Source organism: Anopheles cruzii, chromosome 3 (genome assembly GCF_943734635.1).
Source record: "Anopheles cruzii chromosome 3, idAnoCruzAS_RS32_06, whole genome shotgun sequence".
Lineage (NCBI taxonomy): Eukaryota > Metazoa > Arthropoda > Insecta > Diptera > Culicidae > Anopheles > Anopheles cruzii.
Genome location: NC_069145.1, coordinates 57,858,980 through 57,878,153, shown reverse-complemented (window position 1 = coordinate 57,878,153; position 19,174 = coordinate 57,858,980). Strand labels below are relative to the sequence as shown.

General features: G+C 49.6%; 1 protein-coding gene across 1 annotated transcript; it reads right to left on the bottom strand.

Annotated features, from left to right (window-relative positions):
- Positions 1-7,933: 7,933 nt before the first annotated feature.
- Positions 7,934-14,527, bottom strand: LOC128273883 (coiled-coil domain-containing protein 170). The gene is made up of 10 exons (XM_053011946.1): positions 14,474-14,527; positions 12,088-12,144; positions 11,272-12,013; positions 11,027-11,208; positions 10,777-10,947; positions 9,311-9,475; positions 9,104-9,223; positions 8,851-8,988; positions 8,440-8,745; positions 7,934-8,365 (listed from the first exon to the last, which is right to left on the bottom strand). The coding sequence occupies exons 2-10, from the start codon at positions 12,136-12,138 to the stop codon at positions 7,934-7,936; spliced, it is 2,307 nt and encodes a 768-aa protein (XP_052867906.1). The 5' UTR covers positions 12,139-12,144; positions 14,474-14,527.
- Positions 14,528-19,174: the final 4,647 nt, after the last annotated feature.

Here is a 19,174-nt window from a genome sequence, read left to right as displayed (position 1 = left end):
GACGGCACGGGAATGCAGCTCGGATCGGACGCCGGAATCCCGGAATGCAAGTGACAGGATTCAAAGATTGCTGCACGCAGTCCGTGCACTCCAGCGTGTCCTTTTTGCGAAAGCGTACATATCATTATCGGTGCCCGAGCCCGAGAGAAGGACACCGAGCGTGTGCATGTGTGTGTGTGCCACACGGTGAAGACCGCCACCGCCATTTTGCGGAACTGATGCTATCGATAATGAAAAATGCAAATTCCACACAATCTCTGTCAGGTGATGTCTGCACCGAGGGTTGTGCGGACGGCACACCAAACGACACACAGGCGACGAGAGTCTTGGGACGATTACAGAAGTGGAATTCAATCCTTTGGCCAGCCCTAGCACCCCCGCATGCCCGTTAGGATATTGATGCGGGTGAGTAAACAGCAATAACAACCTCGGGGCCCTCTCAACAGCGGATGAGCAACCATATCCTTCGGAGAAATGATATTTTCTGTGTGATGGTTGTTGTGCTTTTTTCTCGAGCTGCCTGCCCCTCAGTGTGCCACAAAAGGACCCACTCGTGTGCTGTGTAGCACCACCCAGCACGCAGGCGAATCGATCCCGACCCTTTGGTGTTTTTTTCTTCGCTCCACAGGACGTCGAGGCGAACGGGCGATTTCATTACACTAACGCGAGGGATGCAAACACGGGCCATTTTCAGCTGCATCCCAGCTCTGCAGGTTGTTTGGAAGGAGTTTGTAGCATTGTTTATTTTTTACGGTGGGATCCCTTTACCAGGGTCTGGCAGTATCTGGCACCGAACGGCGGCACCTAAAAGTAAACATATTTACACCCTAGTATGCTGGTCGGTACATGCCACAAAGAGTCTCGCTGGTCGTACGACCCGATCCGCCGTCTGCATTATGAATCGATGTCTAATTGCAGTCAATACCGAGATTCGTCTGCGATCCGGAGCACTCGGTCGAAGTGAATAATTTAAAACAATCCAATCGAGCTTCACAATGTACAGAATGTTTTAATCTTGCCGATTGCATCGTCTCAGCTGGATAGACCGGCGAACCGGTTGAGTTTTCATCTTAATTTTAGATAAGCATCTGCCAAGCGCGAACCACGCCCGGTAATGGCTGCCCTGTTGGTTCAAACAATGCAGACTTGGACGAAACAATGGTGGTGACTTCATTAATCCCCAATGTCTTCATTATTTTTCCGGATGGGGACCAAACCAAAGAGGGACGTTCGAAAGGTGGTCCAGCACTATTTCACTTCAAGAAGTTCCCTGAAGAAGAAAACTTTCGCCGAAACTGCTGTATGGATTCAAAATCGACGAACGATTTATTTCTCGCAGGGAAGACTCAAAGTGAAGGAATCAAAAATTGAAAGGGAAAGCTATGCTAAGTATGTAAAAATGCTCTCCACGATTGGCGCTTATCAGTGTTGCGTGCCCGAAATCATATCTCGTGACTCTCACTATTTACGCGAAATTTCGCTTCCCCACTCGACACTCCAGGAACCCGAAGACGGACAGCTCCGTGTGCCCCGGTGTTACTTGCTCTTGCTATTTTGGTCGTAATCGAAACCTAAATGCTGAAACCGATTGTTGCGGTGCGCCATTCGTCAGCCCCGAACGTGGCTCCGGTTTTTTTTTCGGTGGGCTTGATTGTTGATAATTGTTAACAAAACACGGCGCTCCGTGTGCAACTCGACGACACCGGTTGCGGCCGAGAAAGGCACGCGGGCGCGGCCCGTTCGAAGCATAATGCCAAGTTGAAGGAGAAATTGTTCCAATCACCTCACGACGACCGAATGGGCGTCGATGTAACCACCCGGGCCCGGGACCCGGTCCTGGTTCCGGGGGGGCTCTTGTCGGGATCGGAGCATAAGTGAGTCCTTTCGAACGGCGCACCGAAGCGAAAGCGAAAGGTGCTCGATGAACAACCTGTTCCGGTGCGTCCAAAAAACGGATTCGCAGACCGGATCGTCGGGCGATGATGTTGGACAGCAAAGATTGCAATTTGCGCCGCCATTTACGCCCGCGGCCCAGGGCAATAAATCTGCAATGGGCCTTACGGCGAGCCCTTCGGTCCTTCGAGTCGTTTGAACTCGATGTCTCTCGGTGTGGTTCCGACCCGACGAAGGATAAGTTCCCGTCTTATTGGGCCATTTTCTCACGACGGGTAATTCGGAATGCTTCAACCGAAGGTCCTGTCGGAGGTGGTGGGCGATAATGGACTTCCACAATGTCGACACGATGTCTCTTAGGTTGGGCCGAGAACATCGCTTCGAGGAAATAGGACAACCCAGTGCCTTTGGTGGCCTTTACGATGATCTATCTACGAACTAAGGATCTTCCCAACTTCAAAGAGATTCATGCGACACCCATTGTTGACAATATTTATGAACGTGCACAGAACCTGCTGCTATCAAAATTAAGATTCAGTGTTTATTGGTGTTCACCGTTATCCGGATTATCAGAAGGATTTTTATTGCGAGAAAGTTATTAAGTTCCTAAGATGGATAACTTAGGATTCTGGGCATTTGCCACGAACTGTGAGCCATCCCATTAATATCGATTGCTCCAAGCAAAGAAGTTAATAAAACACCCGTTGGATGGACAATCGCACAATGTTTGACTTTGTTTTGCTGTAGCAGTAATGTGGCAAGAAATGCAAAAATATTATGGCGCTTTGCAAAAAATTTAAGAAAATTTAAAGAGTTTAAGAATCTCTTGAAGCACTATCAAATGTGACATAAATTATCATTCTTCTCTTTATCATTAAATAAGTTACAAGGGAAGGATTCTATTAAAACATTTAATGAATTGGCTCTGGGCTTGATATTTTTCTTTTACTCGATTGGAGCAAGGAGTAATAATTCCTGTTAATGCACAAACGTTTCGATTTTCATTTCAAAAACTTGTCGACACATCCACGCAAAACAGCTATTAGGAAACCGGGAAAACCGGGAAACCGCCCAAAAGGAATGCTGCCACAATGAGCCACAAATTTCAATTGCCCTTCAGCGATGGCCCGTACTCACATTTATGACGCCCTTAAGCAACCCCCTTTTCCATCCATTATGTAACGTCACAGAGGACGGATGAGAATACCACACGGAACACGCGGAACAACCTGCGAAAAGATGATCAATCTTTGCCGGGGTACAATGTTTCCATTTCTTTGCATCTTGCACCGCAAACGTCACTTGATTGTCTTCACCGTTTGCGGTCGTGAAGCGTCCGCGGTTACAAAGTTATGAATTTATCCCTGCCCCACGATGTTAGAGGCCGGGCAACGTGAAGGACACCCCGTGCGACGGGTGTACGAGAGATGCTAGGCTTCGGTTGGGCTCCATTAGCTCCGGTGCCGTTGCGCAATCTGGGACAACTTTGGGATCGCAACGCAACGCACGGAACTCATTATCCTGGATGGGGTGAGTGAATAGGCCAATAAAATGTCTTGGAGATGTCAGATGTTGGTATGTGCCTGTGATTTCCTCTGTTGCTCGGTCGGTCAATTTATCGGCTCTACCGACTCCTACATGGCAACATTTGTCGATAAATGATCGATCGATCCTCGAGCCACAAACGTTGTTCGGAAACCCGGGCGGCAACACGGGTGTGTTGTGCCAGGTGGCGGACTGGGTCGATGTACTACGTGGTTCAAAAAAGGGTGAGCCTCACATATAGGGCAAACACGGCGCACTATCACTGAATACTTTTCATTGACTCCATTGACTTGATCAAACTTGGCGTTTCAAGCAGAAAACAATAGAGCTGAGGGGGTTCCGCGGCCACTTAAACGATGTATTAGTTGAAACGGAATCCGGTCCTCTCATTAGCGGCCAGTGAACGGAGAAAGTGAACCGGAGGTTCGACAAACAACCACCGGCACAGACAATTGTTACCGTGCAGCCGGCCACCACACATGCGAAACATAAAACCACCGCCCAAAATGATTAACCCCCCTATCATAGAACTCGATTCGAGTCCTCGAACGTTCATTCCGTTCATTTAGAGTTCATTTTGATATAGCTTTCTCTTTCTGCCCTCTCTCTTGCTGTATTCGGCTTTCTCTCTTGTTGTGTTCACTCGAACGGTAGATTTTCCGTTCGAGATCCATAATAGGGGGGTAAAGCACCAAATCTCCTACAAAACACCAGTTTGTTGTGTGTGTTTTTTGGTGGTTTTGACGTTGATTTGTGGGCTCGGGATGTGGACGGGCACTCGACCGTGCCGCTATCGCTGCAGATCTGCTTGCGAATATGATCACTCTTTCTCTTGAACTTCATTTTTCTCTCCTTCTCTCTCCCCGCCGGTTGTCTCCCGATCATTGTGACAACAAGTGGCGATAAGAGCGCCAGGGGAAGCATAAGAAACGGGGAGAGCGAAAGAAAGTCACGTGTGGGGCCACGACGATCGCGGCGATTTATCTCTCAAGTTGCAATGCCGCCACCGCAGCCGACGGAGCCGACGGAATCGCACATACTAGAGAAAGCTTCGCTTACGTAAGCATTGTTGCGTTTTTGTTTTTATATACTTTGATTATTAATTCACTTTATGCACATTGATTTACTGGCCCACGCCCCACGGGCCGGGCCCCTCGGGCCTCGGGAATTAATGCTGATCTTGATTACAATAATTCAAACTAGCCGGGACCGGACGACGGCCGTACGTTGCGAGCACAGATCACATTTCAATCAACGCGCCCGGCGGTTGGGTCGCAGCATGGAAAGCATGAAATTGCGCCCGGAGCAATGTAACTGTAACGACTGTAACTGCGGGCGTACTGCGCTGATCGACTGCTCGCCACACTGAACTGATAACGTGTAATTAAACCGCCCGAAGGAAAGTAAAACCGTTCGCTGCCCCCACAAATGGTGATTGCTTTAAATTGGAACTATTTCGGAAGGATTTACCTGTTTCCGCATTTCGACGTTCGACCGGAAATAAAATGCCTTTCTGGCCACGGCAGTCGGTTCCGTTCGCATGCTATCTTATGAAACAGACATAATATTTAAAATGCACACTACAATTAGTATAATTTTACAATTTTATAACGCTTATAAAAGCCCCGACGGCCACAGCGAAGCTTTCCGGCTAGTTGTCAACTTTCTGACCATGCTCTCTGATTAACACGTTTCCCAACTCCCCGGGACTGCCCTGAAGGATTTTCGGATCCATTCCGTTATTTTTGCACCGAAAACCGGTTACTCGCATGTCCACTAAAATTATGTAAAAATTTGCAAATTGCAACACGGACCAGAAGGTGCAGCGAGCAATAAAAAAGCCAAAGGAAGGTTGGTTGTACCTTTCTACTTGCTCCGCTTTAGCACCGAAGTGGAAACCGATCCCGAGAGAGATGTGAACATGGACGTAGAAGTTTTACAAAATGGAGCTGGAGTTGAAAAACAAAGTGCTGAGATGAAGCAGAATCAGTCACAATAGGGCAGAGCCAAGGACTAGGAATAGCAGAGCATTTACATTGTTACATTGCATAATGAAACTTCAAGCAGAAGTCAAGTACAGTAATTAAGTGAAACAGGAAAACTGGACAAAAAGAAAACCAAACAATCTAATACAAAATGCACACTTCTATTTCGCTATCATTTTAATTTGTTGTCAGCAACCATTTTAGCCGACTTTCAGCTTTAAAACGTCTTCTGCACAAATCCTTTGCCGTTTCGTTCGAAGATTGCACTCGACATTTGCGGACTGCTGACTCTAAGCAAAAAAAGGCACAAAGTTCTGCCACACCACATTGTACTGTGATCCGTTTGCCGGACACGTGTAGCATTTTGCTCACATTACCCACAAAACCTCTCGATTAAGAAGATGCTCTTATGACGAGGAGCAATAAGCAGGAACCGAAACGGCAGAGCAGGGCGAGTTTTGTCAGTTTGGCAAAACTTCTTCAAAACCGTTCAGCGTCTTCGAGAGCCGGTGAGAGAGAGTTCGGAGTCAAAATGCAAGATAAACCGGGCCGGGCCAATCTGTCGGTTGCGGTGACGAGACACAGAAACCGACGGAAAGAAGCAACTGCAAACAACAACAACAAATGCTCGAATGGCCAAACTATGATCCGAGTATTAGAGAAGCCAATGATTCCGATTCGCACAGTACAGTGGATGACCGTTTTCTTCTGACGCAACATAAGGGCAACATAAGGGCCAACAAATGGTGGGTTGTACCAGATTGCCACATAAACTGGTATCATAAAAGTTTGTATCTTTATACTTTTCTTAGTGAGGTCAATTTTTAGGGAAACCGCAATCCAATCCATCCAATCTCGGACGAAGAAAGGTTGACGAATTCCGTACCTCACTGTCCAGCATCCAGCGTCTGCAATCGCCGGCCGGCATCGTCCAAAACCTGCCGTTGACGAAGTGGTCAACTGACAGCCGGCGGGGCACGAGAGCCAAACGAGATGCCGAGAGCGCACAGACCGCAGCTCCAACCTGACTTCTTCTGCGGGTGGTGCAGATTGAACTTTCTTATGAAAAATGCTGCATGTGCGATTGTTTTGCGCGGCCCAAGTGGTCCGACCATCAACAGGTTCAGGCTGACCGCCGATGACTGACCAATCCTTGATCGGTGAGTTCCTTGAACCTGCCGCTTGACGACCTTTGCAGCGCTATGAAACGCTATGTTACGCCGATTTATCGATCGCGACAGACCATCAAAACCGTCACCCGCTTTTTATGCTGTCTTGTTTCTCAGTTCCGTCATCACTGATAGTGGTTCCGTTTGCCTTTTCTTCGCACCGGCCAATGACCCCCGACCAGGATTGATCTCCAACATGTCCATATACTGTGCCGGCGAAGAAATTGCACCGCACGAAACCGGTAAGGACGATACGGGCGCCTTTTAGTTGGCTCTTTCTCTCGCATTTTGGCAGCCCTTCGCGAGCAGCCCTGGCCATGACCACCGGTTAAGTTCCACGGACCACCTGCAAGACCACCACGCCTCTCGTTGCTCCGGCAATCGCAGGGCAGGCAAAGTGCGAAAGGTTCATTCTTTGGGTTTCGCAGGAATCGGCCGAAAATGCACGGCCCAACCGACGGCGGCTGAAAAACAAGGAATCGAGAACAAGAAGACGTTTGAAAAAACTGGTTTTGTGTGAAATGCGTGACAGCTTTTTACACTCCCGAATGTAGCGCTCGATTTACCGGGGCCAAGGGTTGGGCACATTTTTGCGACTTTCAAGTACAAATGGCCCCCCGAAAAAAAAAAACTGTTCTCAATCGGAACTCTGTGGCGTTTGAATCAGATAAAACGGGCAGAGATTTTATCGGTTTTAAACAAAAACAACTGAAAACGATGATTAATTCGATGATCGTCGTCTCAAGATTGGCACAAGATTTTCAGACATTTTCGGTTTAGTGTTAGCGTTTTAGTTGGGATAGGGATCAAACATTATAAAAATTTTGCTGAAAAAGTAAAATATCGCGTGGACGAACTCAAAGCAAAGCAGGCTTGAGCAGGCAAAGATTAGGCTTATTAGTTCGGTAAACTTTTGGCTCACCCTCCAGTTTTTGCTCCGAATATCCAAATTCAAAAATTAATTAAACTATTAAAAGTAAACACAAACACCCGCGAACAGAATTGGTAACGCTTCATAACGCTTCGTAACGGTCCTGTGTCAATCTTGTGTGGCGCGCAGCGTGTTACAACGTCCGACGTACAGATGGCGCTAGCGAGGGCGTGTTTTCAAATCGATCTCAATGTTGAAAAAACAAACCGTTGTCAACCAAAAAATTGCCAAAAACAACAAAGAATTTGCCAAACATTCGCTGGCCAAACGGTGCCATTTTATTACTCTCCCACAAAAACACGAAATGTTTTCTAGCTAATTTCAACGCCTCCAACGACCTGTTCGATTTCGGCTTCGGGATTTCTGGCAGTGGACTGTTCCGCGGAACACACGGTCTCTGGCGGAGGTGGTCAATATTTTTTGTGAAAATCGAAATCATCGTCAAAGTGGTGGTCGTGATCGTTGAAACCCGAATCGATGTACCGGTGACCGTGCACCGGGCTGGAGCTGAGCGGTCGGCAGCCCAGCGACTGTGAACCACCGCCGGTCGCCGTCCCGAGGTCGTCGTACCGTGGCCCGTGAGCCAGATCGCCGGCCAACGGAGACGATGAGTCGTAACGGCGCGACAGGTTCGACGCACTGTGGTGCCGGTGGTGGTGATGATGGCCATGAAGATGCTGGCCACTGCACACCGACTGCAGCTTCTGCAGGATGTCCGAGTCCGCGCAGTCGGAAGCGTGCAGCAGCTTGGCCACGGACGTCCGGAAGACTTGCAGCTGCGACAGCCGGTGGTTGGTGTCGGCCAGCTGCGACTTGATCCGGGTTAGCTCCTCCCGAAGATGCTACAATGGGTAATGGAGGCAAGCGGTCATTCCCGGGGTTTGGAAGTCTCTCAGGGAGCTCCGGTGTAACCTACCGATAGCGTGTGCTCGTCCCGTACGCGCCGATCGTGCGATGTCTCGACCGCGGACCTGGCCCGTGACTTGTACGCCGCCAGCTGCCCCACCAGCCGCTCCCGCTCCGTTTCCAGCTCACAGCACCGGGACTGCAGCTCGTCGCACTTGCGGGCCCGCTCGAGGGCCGTGATCTTGTACTCGGAGGCCTCATTCAGCTGGTGCTTCACTTCCGCCAGCTGGGACTTTACCTCCCCCAGCTGTTGCGAGGTCCGTTCGGCGTGCTTCGAGTTCTTGCGCGCCTTATGCATCGCCTCATCCCGTTCGGTCTGTAAAAAAGTAGCAACTCACGGATTAGTACTAGGGCGGCAGGGTTTGCCGTCTGTCTGGAGTTGGAGGTTAGTAAGAACAAGCGAAAAGAACACGAAAAGTACTTGTAGCGTGGCCTTCCCCCGCGCGTTATCCTCGAGTAGCGCAATCTTGCGTCGCAGCAGCTCCAAGTGCAGATCCCGGCGCTGTATCTGCTCCTTCAGGACGCGCACCTTGCGCTGCATATGATACAGGGAGGAGCTCTACAAAAGCAAAGTGGGACGCGGCACCGAGGGTGGCGAGGCAGAATGGAACGAGTGAGTGAGGTGAGTGTGGTGTGGTGTGTGGGCAAGCGGAGCCCTCGGTCGGCAGACCTACTTCCTTGAGCGGTATGTCCGTGCAGGACCGTTCCCGACGCAGCTTCGGCGGATGGCTGTGTGTGTGGTGCGAGGAGTGCGATTGATGATGATGATGGTGGTTGATGGCCTCCCAACAGCTCTGGCACGGGATGAAACAATGGGGACAGTGGTGACAGTTGCCGTTGTTGTTGAAGGGTGTAAAGGGGGTCGAAAGGGGCCAGCTCACCTTGTCACAGGTTCCGTGCGTGTGGTGCTCGTGATGGGTCGCCAGTCGCTCCGCTCGCTCCAGCAGCGTCTCGCTCAGGATCGTCGTGTCACTGCCCGGAGCGGGTGGCTCCGTGCACTCACTCCAACACAGTGCCCTTGCCAGGCGCACCAGGTACTCGCTGAGCTGCAAAGACCGGACCGGAAGACATTGAGACCATTGATTACTGAACCCTTTGTCTAAGCCTGGGCCTCCCCAGGCATTTATTTACATTTAGTATTTATTTATGGGACCGTAGGGGTCCATCCAGTGTTTGTTTTTTACACTACCGATTACTCGATTTTTAAAACGTCAAACTTCAATCTGGAAATTTTAAACATTTAGTAAACATTTTGACATTTTCGAAATAGGACGCGATATGCTTGCAGAGAATTGGGAAAACGTTTTCTTCAAAAACTTATGTCTAAAGTGTTTGAGTTTTCAACTCAAACAGTACGAAATTTCTCACTCTCATGTAGGAAAAGCTCATGTACACCTCAGTGATTATATTATAGGCAGAATTGTTTTTATTTGGGGCTCGGAAAAAACCCACACGTCGTGCAAGAGAAGCCAAAAACGACAATTCTGCTTGTTAACATAACCAACGAGGTGGGAATAAGCTCACATGGAATGTGCTTTTCAAATATCGTACAGTTTGAGATTAGACCTACCACTTTGGAAGTAGGTTTTTAATATTTCCTAGCTTTCTTCAAGCGTAAAGCGACCTATTTCGTAAATGTGGAAGTGTTTACTAAATGTCTACACTTTTTAGAATCAAGTTTGACGTTTTAAAAGTGAAATAATGGCTAGTTCAAAATGTGCACGCGTTTTTGACACCCCTGTACAATAGTCAAGAATTGAAGAGAAATTGTTCTACGTACGACAGAGAGCCAGTAACGGGTCATCCTGTCCGGTGAGGGACGACCGGAAGTAAATTCTGAGTTCCAGGTTGGGTCGTCGCCTCAAACATCGGACAGTGGCCGAAAAGTTAAATCGAGCAAGGAGTGTCAGCGAGTCAAGATGGGAAGTTAAGGTCTTAAATGCAAAAACAGCTTGAGGCGGCCCTCTGCGATACTCGATTGACCGTGGCCCAAGTTGAAGACAGCGCGTTTTATAATATGGTAGTCCATCAGCGGGGTACCAACCAAGTCAAAGAACAGCGATCCTTCTGAACCTGCGTTGATCTCAATGCCTTCAGTTCGATCAATCCAATATTGATACCCTAGTTGATTTCTTGGGGAACCCCACATACATTTGAGAACACAGAGAACAGGTTCTGATTAACCCTGACGCGGTAGGTAAGAGACGGAGCACCTTACAAGCAATAGACAGACACCCGATTTAGCCAATTTCGAGGTATATGATTATACTAGTAACTGGTAATATCTGATGTGAAACTCTTATCTTATCAACCTGAAGGACCTTTGTCAACGTTAGCGGTAACATACCGTGGTGTGCTCGGTGCGGAAGTGTTGTAGCTCGTGGCACGCCTTCTCCAGGCGCTCCTCCAGGTTCAATCGGTGCTGTTCCTCGTTCTTCAGCCGGCACGCACTGTTCTCCTGGTGGTCCCGGTGTTTCACCACCTCATGATGATGCTGCTCCCGCAATTGCGCCACTTGCTGGAGACCGGAAGCGGAAGCGAAAGGATCGAATCAAGTTCAGCCCACCTCAAGGGTCCCCCAATGCCCTTTAACCTACATCGTGTAGCGCCTGGTTGTGGTTGGTGATGTCCCGCACCTTGTCCCGCACGTTGTTCTCACACGGCTCGCCCACTCCGACGATCGTGGCGATCGTCCGCAGAAACTGGAGCCGCTCGGTCTGCAGCCGATCGTAGCTGTTCTGCAGCCGGCAGCAGCGCGACTCGAACCCTCGGAGTTCCTCTGGAAAGGTGGTTCAGATGGTCAACAGAATTTCTTACAATCGACGCGGATCGCGTAGATTACCTCTCAGTTTGTCCCCGTTCACCTCGCACTCTGCCAGCCGGTCGCGGGTCACCTGTAGGTCACGCTCCGCCTGCCGGCAGCGGCCCTCGAGTCCCTGGGCCAGCGACTGGAGTGCCTCGATCTGCGTGTGGAGCCGGCTCTTCTCCGCCGACGCCGACGCCTTCGTGCTGATCAGCTCCGACTCGGCCGACGAGAGGTTCTCGCAGGTCCCGGACAGCTTGGCCCGCAACCGCTGCACCTCCGACACGGTTTCGCCCGCCTTCGACAGCACACAGTCGGGCGTGAGGTGCGCCCCGTCGCACACGTCCACCCCCAGCACCAGACAGAGCCGGCGGATCAGGTCCTGCAGCTGGCAGCGCGCCTGATCCCGGAAGCCTTCCTCCTTCGTCAGCTCACACTGCACGCGCGTCAGCTTCGTGCCGAGCTCCTTGATCTTGTCTTCCAGGTGACCCTTATCGCGGTTCAGCGTGTGGACGACCGTTTCGCTGCGACTGTGGAGCGTCTTCTCGCGCTGCTCCGTCGCTGCCAGGCGCTGCTGGAGCGAGCTGATCAGTGACGACTGGCGTGCCCCTTGGGCCCTCAACGACTCGCACTCGCCCTCCTTCGCACACAGGGAGCTCTTCACGTCGGCCAGCTCCGCCATTAGGCGGTCCCGCTTGTACGTAGACGCGGCCAGCTCACTCCGGAGCGTCGTCGCCAGGTCGATCGAGTGCGCCAGATGATCGTTGCAGGATGCCGAAGCCTGTAACAGGTGAGAGGAGCCAATCCCAATCAGCCACCGGAACTCTGTGAGGTCGCACGCGACGGCGAACTTACATGGTGATGGTGGTGGTGTACCGGTGAGTGTGGTGTGTGATGTTTTGGCATTTTCTGCTGTCGGGTTCCTGGCTGATGTGTGTATCCCCAGAGGTGGTGTGTCCCAGGTGCGGCATGGAAAACAAACGACCAAACCAAATCGAGCTCAACAAAAACCAGTACACGACAGTAGTAACGGAGAGCGACCCCAATTCTTCCCCCAAGTTCAGGCCCACCCACATGTCTCGAAGGTGCAACTCGCGCCAAAGGACTCCGGGAGTTAAACAACTCCGACCGCCTGTCATCATCTGGGCTAGCGGAGCACCCTCCCAACTCTGGCCTGGTTTTGGGCTGTGGCTCCAACGCCCCGATTCGTGTTTGGTCGTTGCTAGCCACCCGCCCCGTTCATTGTTTACCCGTGGCCCCCTTTTTTGGCGAAGACGCAGTGCCGTCTGGCCGGTTGTGACGACGTGGGTCAATAAAAGGCAGTGCTTGGCAGGTCCCAACAACTAAAAACCCACCGCTCGCACTTCCAATAGGCGATTATTAGCAGTAAATTGGGTCATTCGGTGTGGGATGGCCAATCAAAGTCAACGAAAGTCTGACAACATAATGGTGCCCTCCCAGCTTGTAGTTTGTTAATCGTTCAGATCTTTGGTAAGTGTGTTCCTAGACACTTCCCGAATGTCTGAGAAGTCTCTAGAAGTCTTTCCTGAGCGTGGACCTAACTATCTCCATGGTCGGACAAGCTGACAGTCGACCACTCGATCGGTAGTTCCCCGGAAACCTCATTTTTCCCGGATAATTCAGGATCCCGGGTCCTCGGATATGCATTATCAACTGGAACGGCAACAAAGAACTAATCTGCTGCAAGAATTGAAAGTCAGGAAGAATAAATTCAGCGACGTTCACAATAGGGGAGCAATCTTAACAAAGTTTCGTTTGATTGCTGAAATTCTTCAATTAGGTGTTGTTCAATCTCAAGCTTCTATCATTACATGGCCAGCTCGTTCACAATTTGATTTGTTCATTCACTTTCACCAAGATGTTACACAAATGCGCTCCGCTACTCTATATACTCTTAACTATACTATCGATACTTTACTTTTCGGATTTCTATCGTTGAAATTCACTATCAAAACAGATTATGGCAGGATCGAGCTTCTTAAACCATCGCGATGTTCACACAATCCATTTCTCGGGTCACAATCCTCCGGGAAGAAAGTAAAACCTTTCGAACAGCACACACGAGACCCTTCACCGCGCGCACGTGGTCCAAAAGAGTCCACTTTCACTTTTTCCGTTGCCAAAATTCTTCTGCCATCCACCGGACAAAACGGCTGCTAACACTTTGCCCTTTCTGCGCTAAACACAACTCGCGTGGATTCACCCGAACCAGGACGAAGCATTTCGTGGGACCTTTTTCCAGTGACACAGTTCGCGGCCAGACACGGGGCCAGACTCTCTGGTTCTCTGACGTCCAAATGCGGCTGCACGCTGATTGCACTTCACCGTGACAGGCCGGGTCCGTTGCACTTCCGTTCCCTGTCGGTTCCGTTTTAGGTGTCGGTTCCTGTTGGTGTCTGGGTGGAAAATCAACTCCTACGGCCGAACGCATCCGAGAACTGCATTCCGCGAAAACCAAAACGAAAAAAACCACGTGCTATCCACCGATTGCCAGCCGGTCACGGGGCAGACTGCGGGCTTGGCAAAGTTTTCCACAACCCAGCAGGTCGGAAACCGGTCGTTTTTGCTAAAAGGCGAGCGTTTTTCATTCCATTTTTTCTTTTCGAAACGACGTCCAGGGATGTTTGATTCATATTATCGGATTTTTGCGCCCTTCCGGGTTCGGGTTTCAGGCTCACGGTTCGGTTTTTCGTGGCCCGTTGTGCCACGTATCGGAATGAGGGTTCGGCATTCGTATTTGTCATCATTATGGACGTTGGAACAGCAGAAAACAACGGTTGCTTTTTGTGCTTCGGAAACCGACAGGAAAAACACCTAACAAGGTGCAGTTTCCATGGTGCACCCGAATCGCTCCGGTGTTCTTCGTTCTAACGCAAGGTAAGGAAGGTAAATAGCGACAGTCTTCGGCCTCACCTCACGACAACCGGAAAGTGCCCTGGAAAGTCCAACTAAACTAACTGACTGACGCTCCTGATTCGGTCTCAATCTTAACAAATGATCAAATTACAGCATTAATTACAGCACTTTTCAGTCCCTTTTCGTCGGTTACACCAATTTTGTTCCGAAGAATTGAACTACTAACTAACGGCGTATCCCACGCTTTTTGACCATCAGGACAGGGTTTAATGTCCATGTCTTAAGCAGTAGTGTTGGAGTGTTGTTGGTAAGCGTGTGTGATTTGTTTTTTGTGTTTTTTCAGTTACAATCCAACAGCAGTTACCTCTTCACCGCAGAGTATGTCGAATATTTCCCAATCCTTTTCGCTATTGCCCGACTCATCATCACATTTGCGAGACATTTTGTAGACTGGGCAACACCTTGCACGTTACACTTCCATTTAAGAAGATGACCCCACAATTGTAGAGTGTATCCGATTGTATGCTGCACTACTCTCCGATCCACTACGCAACGCACTTTATCACTAAATGGCTAATGGAACCGCGGCGATAGTGTCGGTATTCCCGGGGTACTGTAATACTGCTGGGTCGTGGTCCGAGCTGGGTCGTGGACCTCGACCGGAGACGGAACTCAAACTGACAACAAACAGCCGCCGCGAGGCCCGAAGCCGAGACCGAACGGGTGCTCCCCGTTTCGATGTCGATGTGTCGATGAAGTTCCTGCGGCACCCCCCCGACCGTATCGCCCGTAACCGGGGGAATGTGGCCTCTGGGCGTTGTGGAAGTGTGGCCTGGGAGCATGGCCGATGGGTCCAAGTGCAACCCATTCATTCTTATGCTCGACCGACCGAAGCACGGCACAGGATTAGGAACCGTCGTCGTCGTGTCGCGGCCCTCTATGCCACGCACGAAGTTTGTTGATTCCGTCGAGGGTGTTTCCACGGTGAAGCCCTGAACTGGTTCCTCTGGAGAAGGATAACGAATCGATTAGGGGGCCGCGTGCCGTGTGCCGCTTAACGGCTGTATCGTGACGACTTACAACAAGCCGATTTGTGTTTTACGGTAACGATTACATTTACATCAATCAGCGTTTTACAGCAGGCTTGTTAATTAATAGACGGCAAACCTTAAACAAAGTCGATGATTATCTTAATCTTTTCATTATCTGTTTATTTATATTATATTCTATTATGTGATTATCTGTTTATTTTACATTACTTTTCAGTTACTTCTAATTATTCATAATTTTTTAAGTAGGATTTTCCAAACTACGCAATCATTTAGAGCTTCTCTTTTTTTTACCATAATCTCGGTGGTTCACAGATTCCAATTCCGAATGAATGGACCTTCAAAGGCTCGCCGAACGTAAGCGTAACAGGCAACAGGCCGAAGATGAAACTGCAACGAACCTCGGATGGTGCCACATTTAAGGACAACCAACGGCGCTCGGCTTTCCTTGCAGACGGAACAGGTTTGGCGTCCAACGCAGAAGGCCAACCACTTGCCACTTCAACACACTGCCTGCCTGCCGGCCACGTATGCGCCGGGATGGTAGGGCCCAGCCTGTCCGGGCAGCCAGCCAGCCAGCCAGCAAACAAACATAAAAAAACCCTAGATCCCTGACCCGAGCGAGGCGAGCGAATGTGGGAAAAATCAACATAAAAGCAAACGTGCAACAGGAACCCAGGAGACGATCGGCCTTCAAGCGGACGACAACGGAGCAAGAAAATGGCCGAAGGAGAAGGATCGCCCTCGAATCGGTTTATCCTGAGCAACGGCAACGGTGCAGCCCAGCTGGATCTCGCTCTGGCCGGCCCTTCGGATGCACCTCCGGGACGGGCTGCGGTCCTGTTCGTATGATACACTTTTGAAACACGCCCTATTTCGATCCTGCCCTTCGGGAAGGGCCCACAGCACTCGAAAAGGGCGCCTCATTTGCATTTCCCCGGGTTTCGAGTGTGTAGCCGACTCGGTCTCACCCCGGCTTCTCAGCAGCCTTCTCTGAGAAAGGGCCTCGAACCCGGGAAAGATCGACCCCGATGCGTGGTATCCTTCAGTGGGTTTTGGAATAAGGAGCAAAATAAGGAGCAAAAACGAAAAGGAAGAAACTGAAAGTCCGATGCGGGTTCGAATGCACTTTCGGTGCAGCATGCGGCACTGTTACTTCGGGGGCCTTATTCTTCGACCGGTTCGGTTCGTCCGTCCGGGTCGGTCGGTCGATCGGGTTGGCGTCATCGTTACTTGGAGAGGACAATCGATGATCGAAGTTCCGAGGAGGAAAAGATGGAACGTGGAACAGTAAACTATTGAACGATTAGTTTCATTTGAACCTGGATTCTCGATTTCTTTTACCGGATTAATTGCTTTGCATAAGACCGTTGCTCCTCCCTAAATTACTATCGACCAGTATCTATGAATAATAAAGCATAATTATTTCTGAATTTTCCAACAACATCTTCTCCATGTTGCTGGCGTGTAAGTGAGAAGAAAAACAACAGTCGAAACCGTGTTCCTAACCACTCCCTAAGCACTGCCGGCACGCTGCTGCCGAAAGATGTCCTCTCCGCTGGTATGGCTTCTTCATCGAAAGTACATTTCAAAATATTCAAAATAAATTACAAATTCTCTCACATTCTGCCGCCTGGCCGTCGGACAGAGAGAGAGAGACAGCCTGACCGGCATGGAAGCGCTTGGTCGGTAAATAAACACCCGGGAAGGGATGCCACCGTGCGTACCCATCCCGACGTGGAAAGGTTACGGCTACGAATACATACGAGCCGCTCGAGGTCTGTGGTTGCGCGTGTGTGTTCGAAGGAGAAAACCCGACAGCCCGTCACCCGGTGGGTCGGGTGCGGTGGCCAAACAAGGAAAACCGATCGTGAGGCATCGGAAGGGCCCGTGGCTTTCCAGCGCAGTGGCCAAGGGTTGGTCTGGCCTGGGTTGGCCTGGTGCCGTGAAGCTTCCTGTCGGACGGGCTGCGCTCCTGTCACAAACCTGCATACACGGAAGACCAAAAACGGCAATCGCGTTTCAGGGTCGGGTTTTTTGCACCCCGCACCTTCATTCCTGCCCGGTGCCTTCGTTCGGTGCCCCACCGGGCCCGGGTTCTTGGCGGATGTGGAACGCTGTGAATCGGACAGTACCTTACTAAACGATTTTTTAGCTACGAAGCTGCACAGCAATTATGATAAGGAACGGAAAATCAGTATTGGAAATGTATCAATTTAGACCGGCGAAGAAGGAATAAAACATGCGAATAAAATGCAGAGAAACAAGCTTAAAAAAGGACGATTTGCCGACTATTCTGCTGGACATTAAAAATCATATGGATTACTATCGTATGGTAAATGTTGTCATTTTTACCATTTATTTAATGCTGATTTTAATCATATTAAATGTCATATCATATGTTTATTGTTAACATTATTTAACATAAATTTGTTAGTACATAGTAAGTAATAAATACTAAAGAAGATTGTAAATAGTTCTTCGGTTAAAAAAAAACCAGTCAACGCGATAGAAACTAAACATTTAAATGTTCAACGGTTACAAATATAGAGCGAATTTAGGCGTATTTATGAACTGTTTTGGTCTCGTGCTTCTCGACATTTAAAATATTGATGTGTTATGTGGTCTTTCATCATCAATTAGAGAACCTGGTCATCAAATTTCAATTCCCGAAGGCATTTTCCAAGTAACCCAACCCGAAGCTCTTTGCATGAAAATGTTCCAAATAATGTCGTGTTTCTTCCTCGGTCCTCAAAGCCGCATAAAGTGTGCGATTTTCCAAACCTCCCAACGTAGGCACCCCATTTGTCTCGCTCGGCATTCCGATTTCGCGGCCAGCGTTTTTCTTTTTTCCCGCCGCTGCGAGTTGCGTTTCTTTTCGCAGCGCTTCGCAGGCGACCGGTTCGTGGTAGTGGTGTTCGCGTCCTCTCGCACACACATCGCATCGCCACCTGCGATGCGTGCCGAGCTCGCGGGAGAGGTGAAAATTGCCCCTATTTCGTTCGGTTTCCTCTTCCGTCGGGGAGGAAACCGCTTTGGCCCCAGCGAGCGGCGAACGGCGAACGGCGGGAGAAGACAACATAAAAATCATGTTGCCAATCCCACTGCGAAAGCGCGGGCGGTGGGGCTGAATGGGGGGCCCATTTTTACTCGGATTCTTTTACGAACGCTCCACGTGTCCTACCAAGACCGCATGCGGCGACTGGTGGAATCGGAGTTCGACAACAACAACGATGAGAGAAAAAAAGCCGAACGGAACACTACACGTGAAAACTCAATTCGCGTGGGTTTTTATTTGCCACGCGCGGGAGGGGGGTCGAAAGAAAAGGCGAAATTTTCTTTTTCACGATGCTGTGGCAATAAGCGGGACACGTGACGAGATGACGGGAAACGGAGAGAGAAAAAAAACGGCTGGCTGCTGACAGTTTCGTGGAAATGGCGCATGGCTTTTACGGAGCCGGAGCCGAATTGGACGAAGCGAAGCGTTTTTGGGAAGGTTCGGTTGGTTTCTCCGGGGCCGGATTCGCCGAGTTCCTGTTCTCCGGAGACCCCCGGGAAAGTCTGGAAAATTCTAACCACAAAATGACCATGTAACAATGTAGGTTGTTGTAATATTTACTTTAAACTTTTAATATCCATTTTCGGATACGAAAACACCATCCTTCTTTTAAAGTATAGACACTTCACAGACGCCCACAACCGAGATCTGGGATTGAGTCTCTAGCAATTTAACCATTTGCCTGGGGCTTACAGATACGATGGAGTCCTTGTAAAATAAGTTAATGCAGTGCCGTGGATCACAATAAAGTTGTTCTCATTCTCTATAATTTATGCAATATTTTAAACATATTTTTCGACTCATTAAATCATTTGCCACCTTATTGAGCCTCATTAGCCGGGCACTTCGTTCCGCCCCAGAGCGAAACAAATGACAACATGGTTCGAAATTGATGTTACAAAAGAAATAAAGCCCCAACTCGTTAGTAGTTGCAGTGATGCATGTGTCCTCAAAATCT

Coding starts and splice junctions, on each gene's coding strand:
- LOC128273883 (XM_053011946.1), bottom strand. CDS start 12,138: ATGCCAAAACATCACACACCACACTCACCGGTACACCACCACCATCAC. Junction 11,209..11,271: donor GAACGGGGACAAACTGAGAG/GTAATCTACGCG, acceptor CCACCTTTCCAG/AGGAACTCCGAGGGTTCGAG. Junction 9,224..9,310: donor CGCACGGAACCTGTGACAAG/GTGAGCTGGCCC, acceptor ATCCCGTGCCAG/AGCTGTTGGGAGGCCATCAA.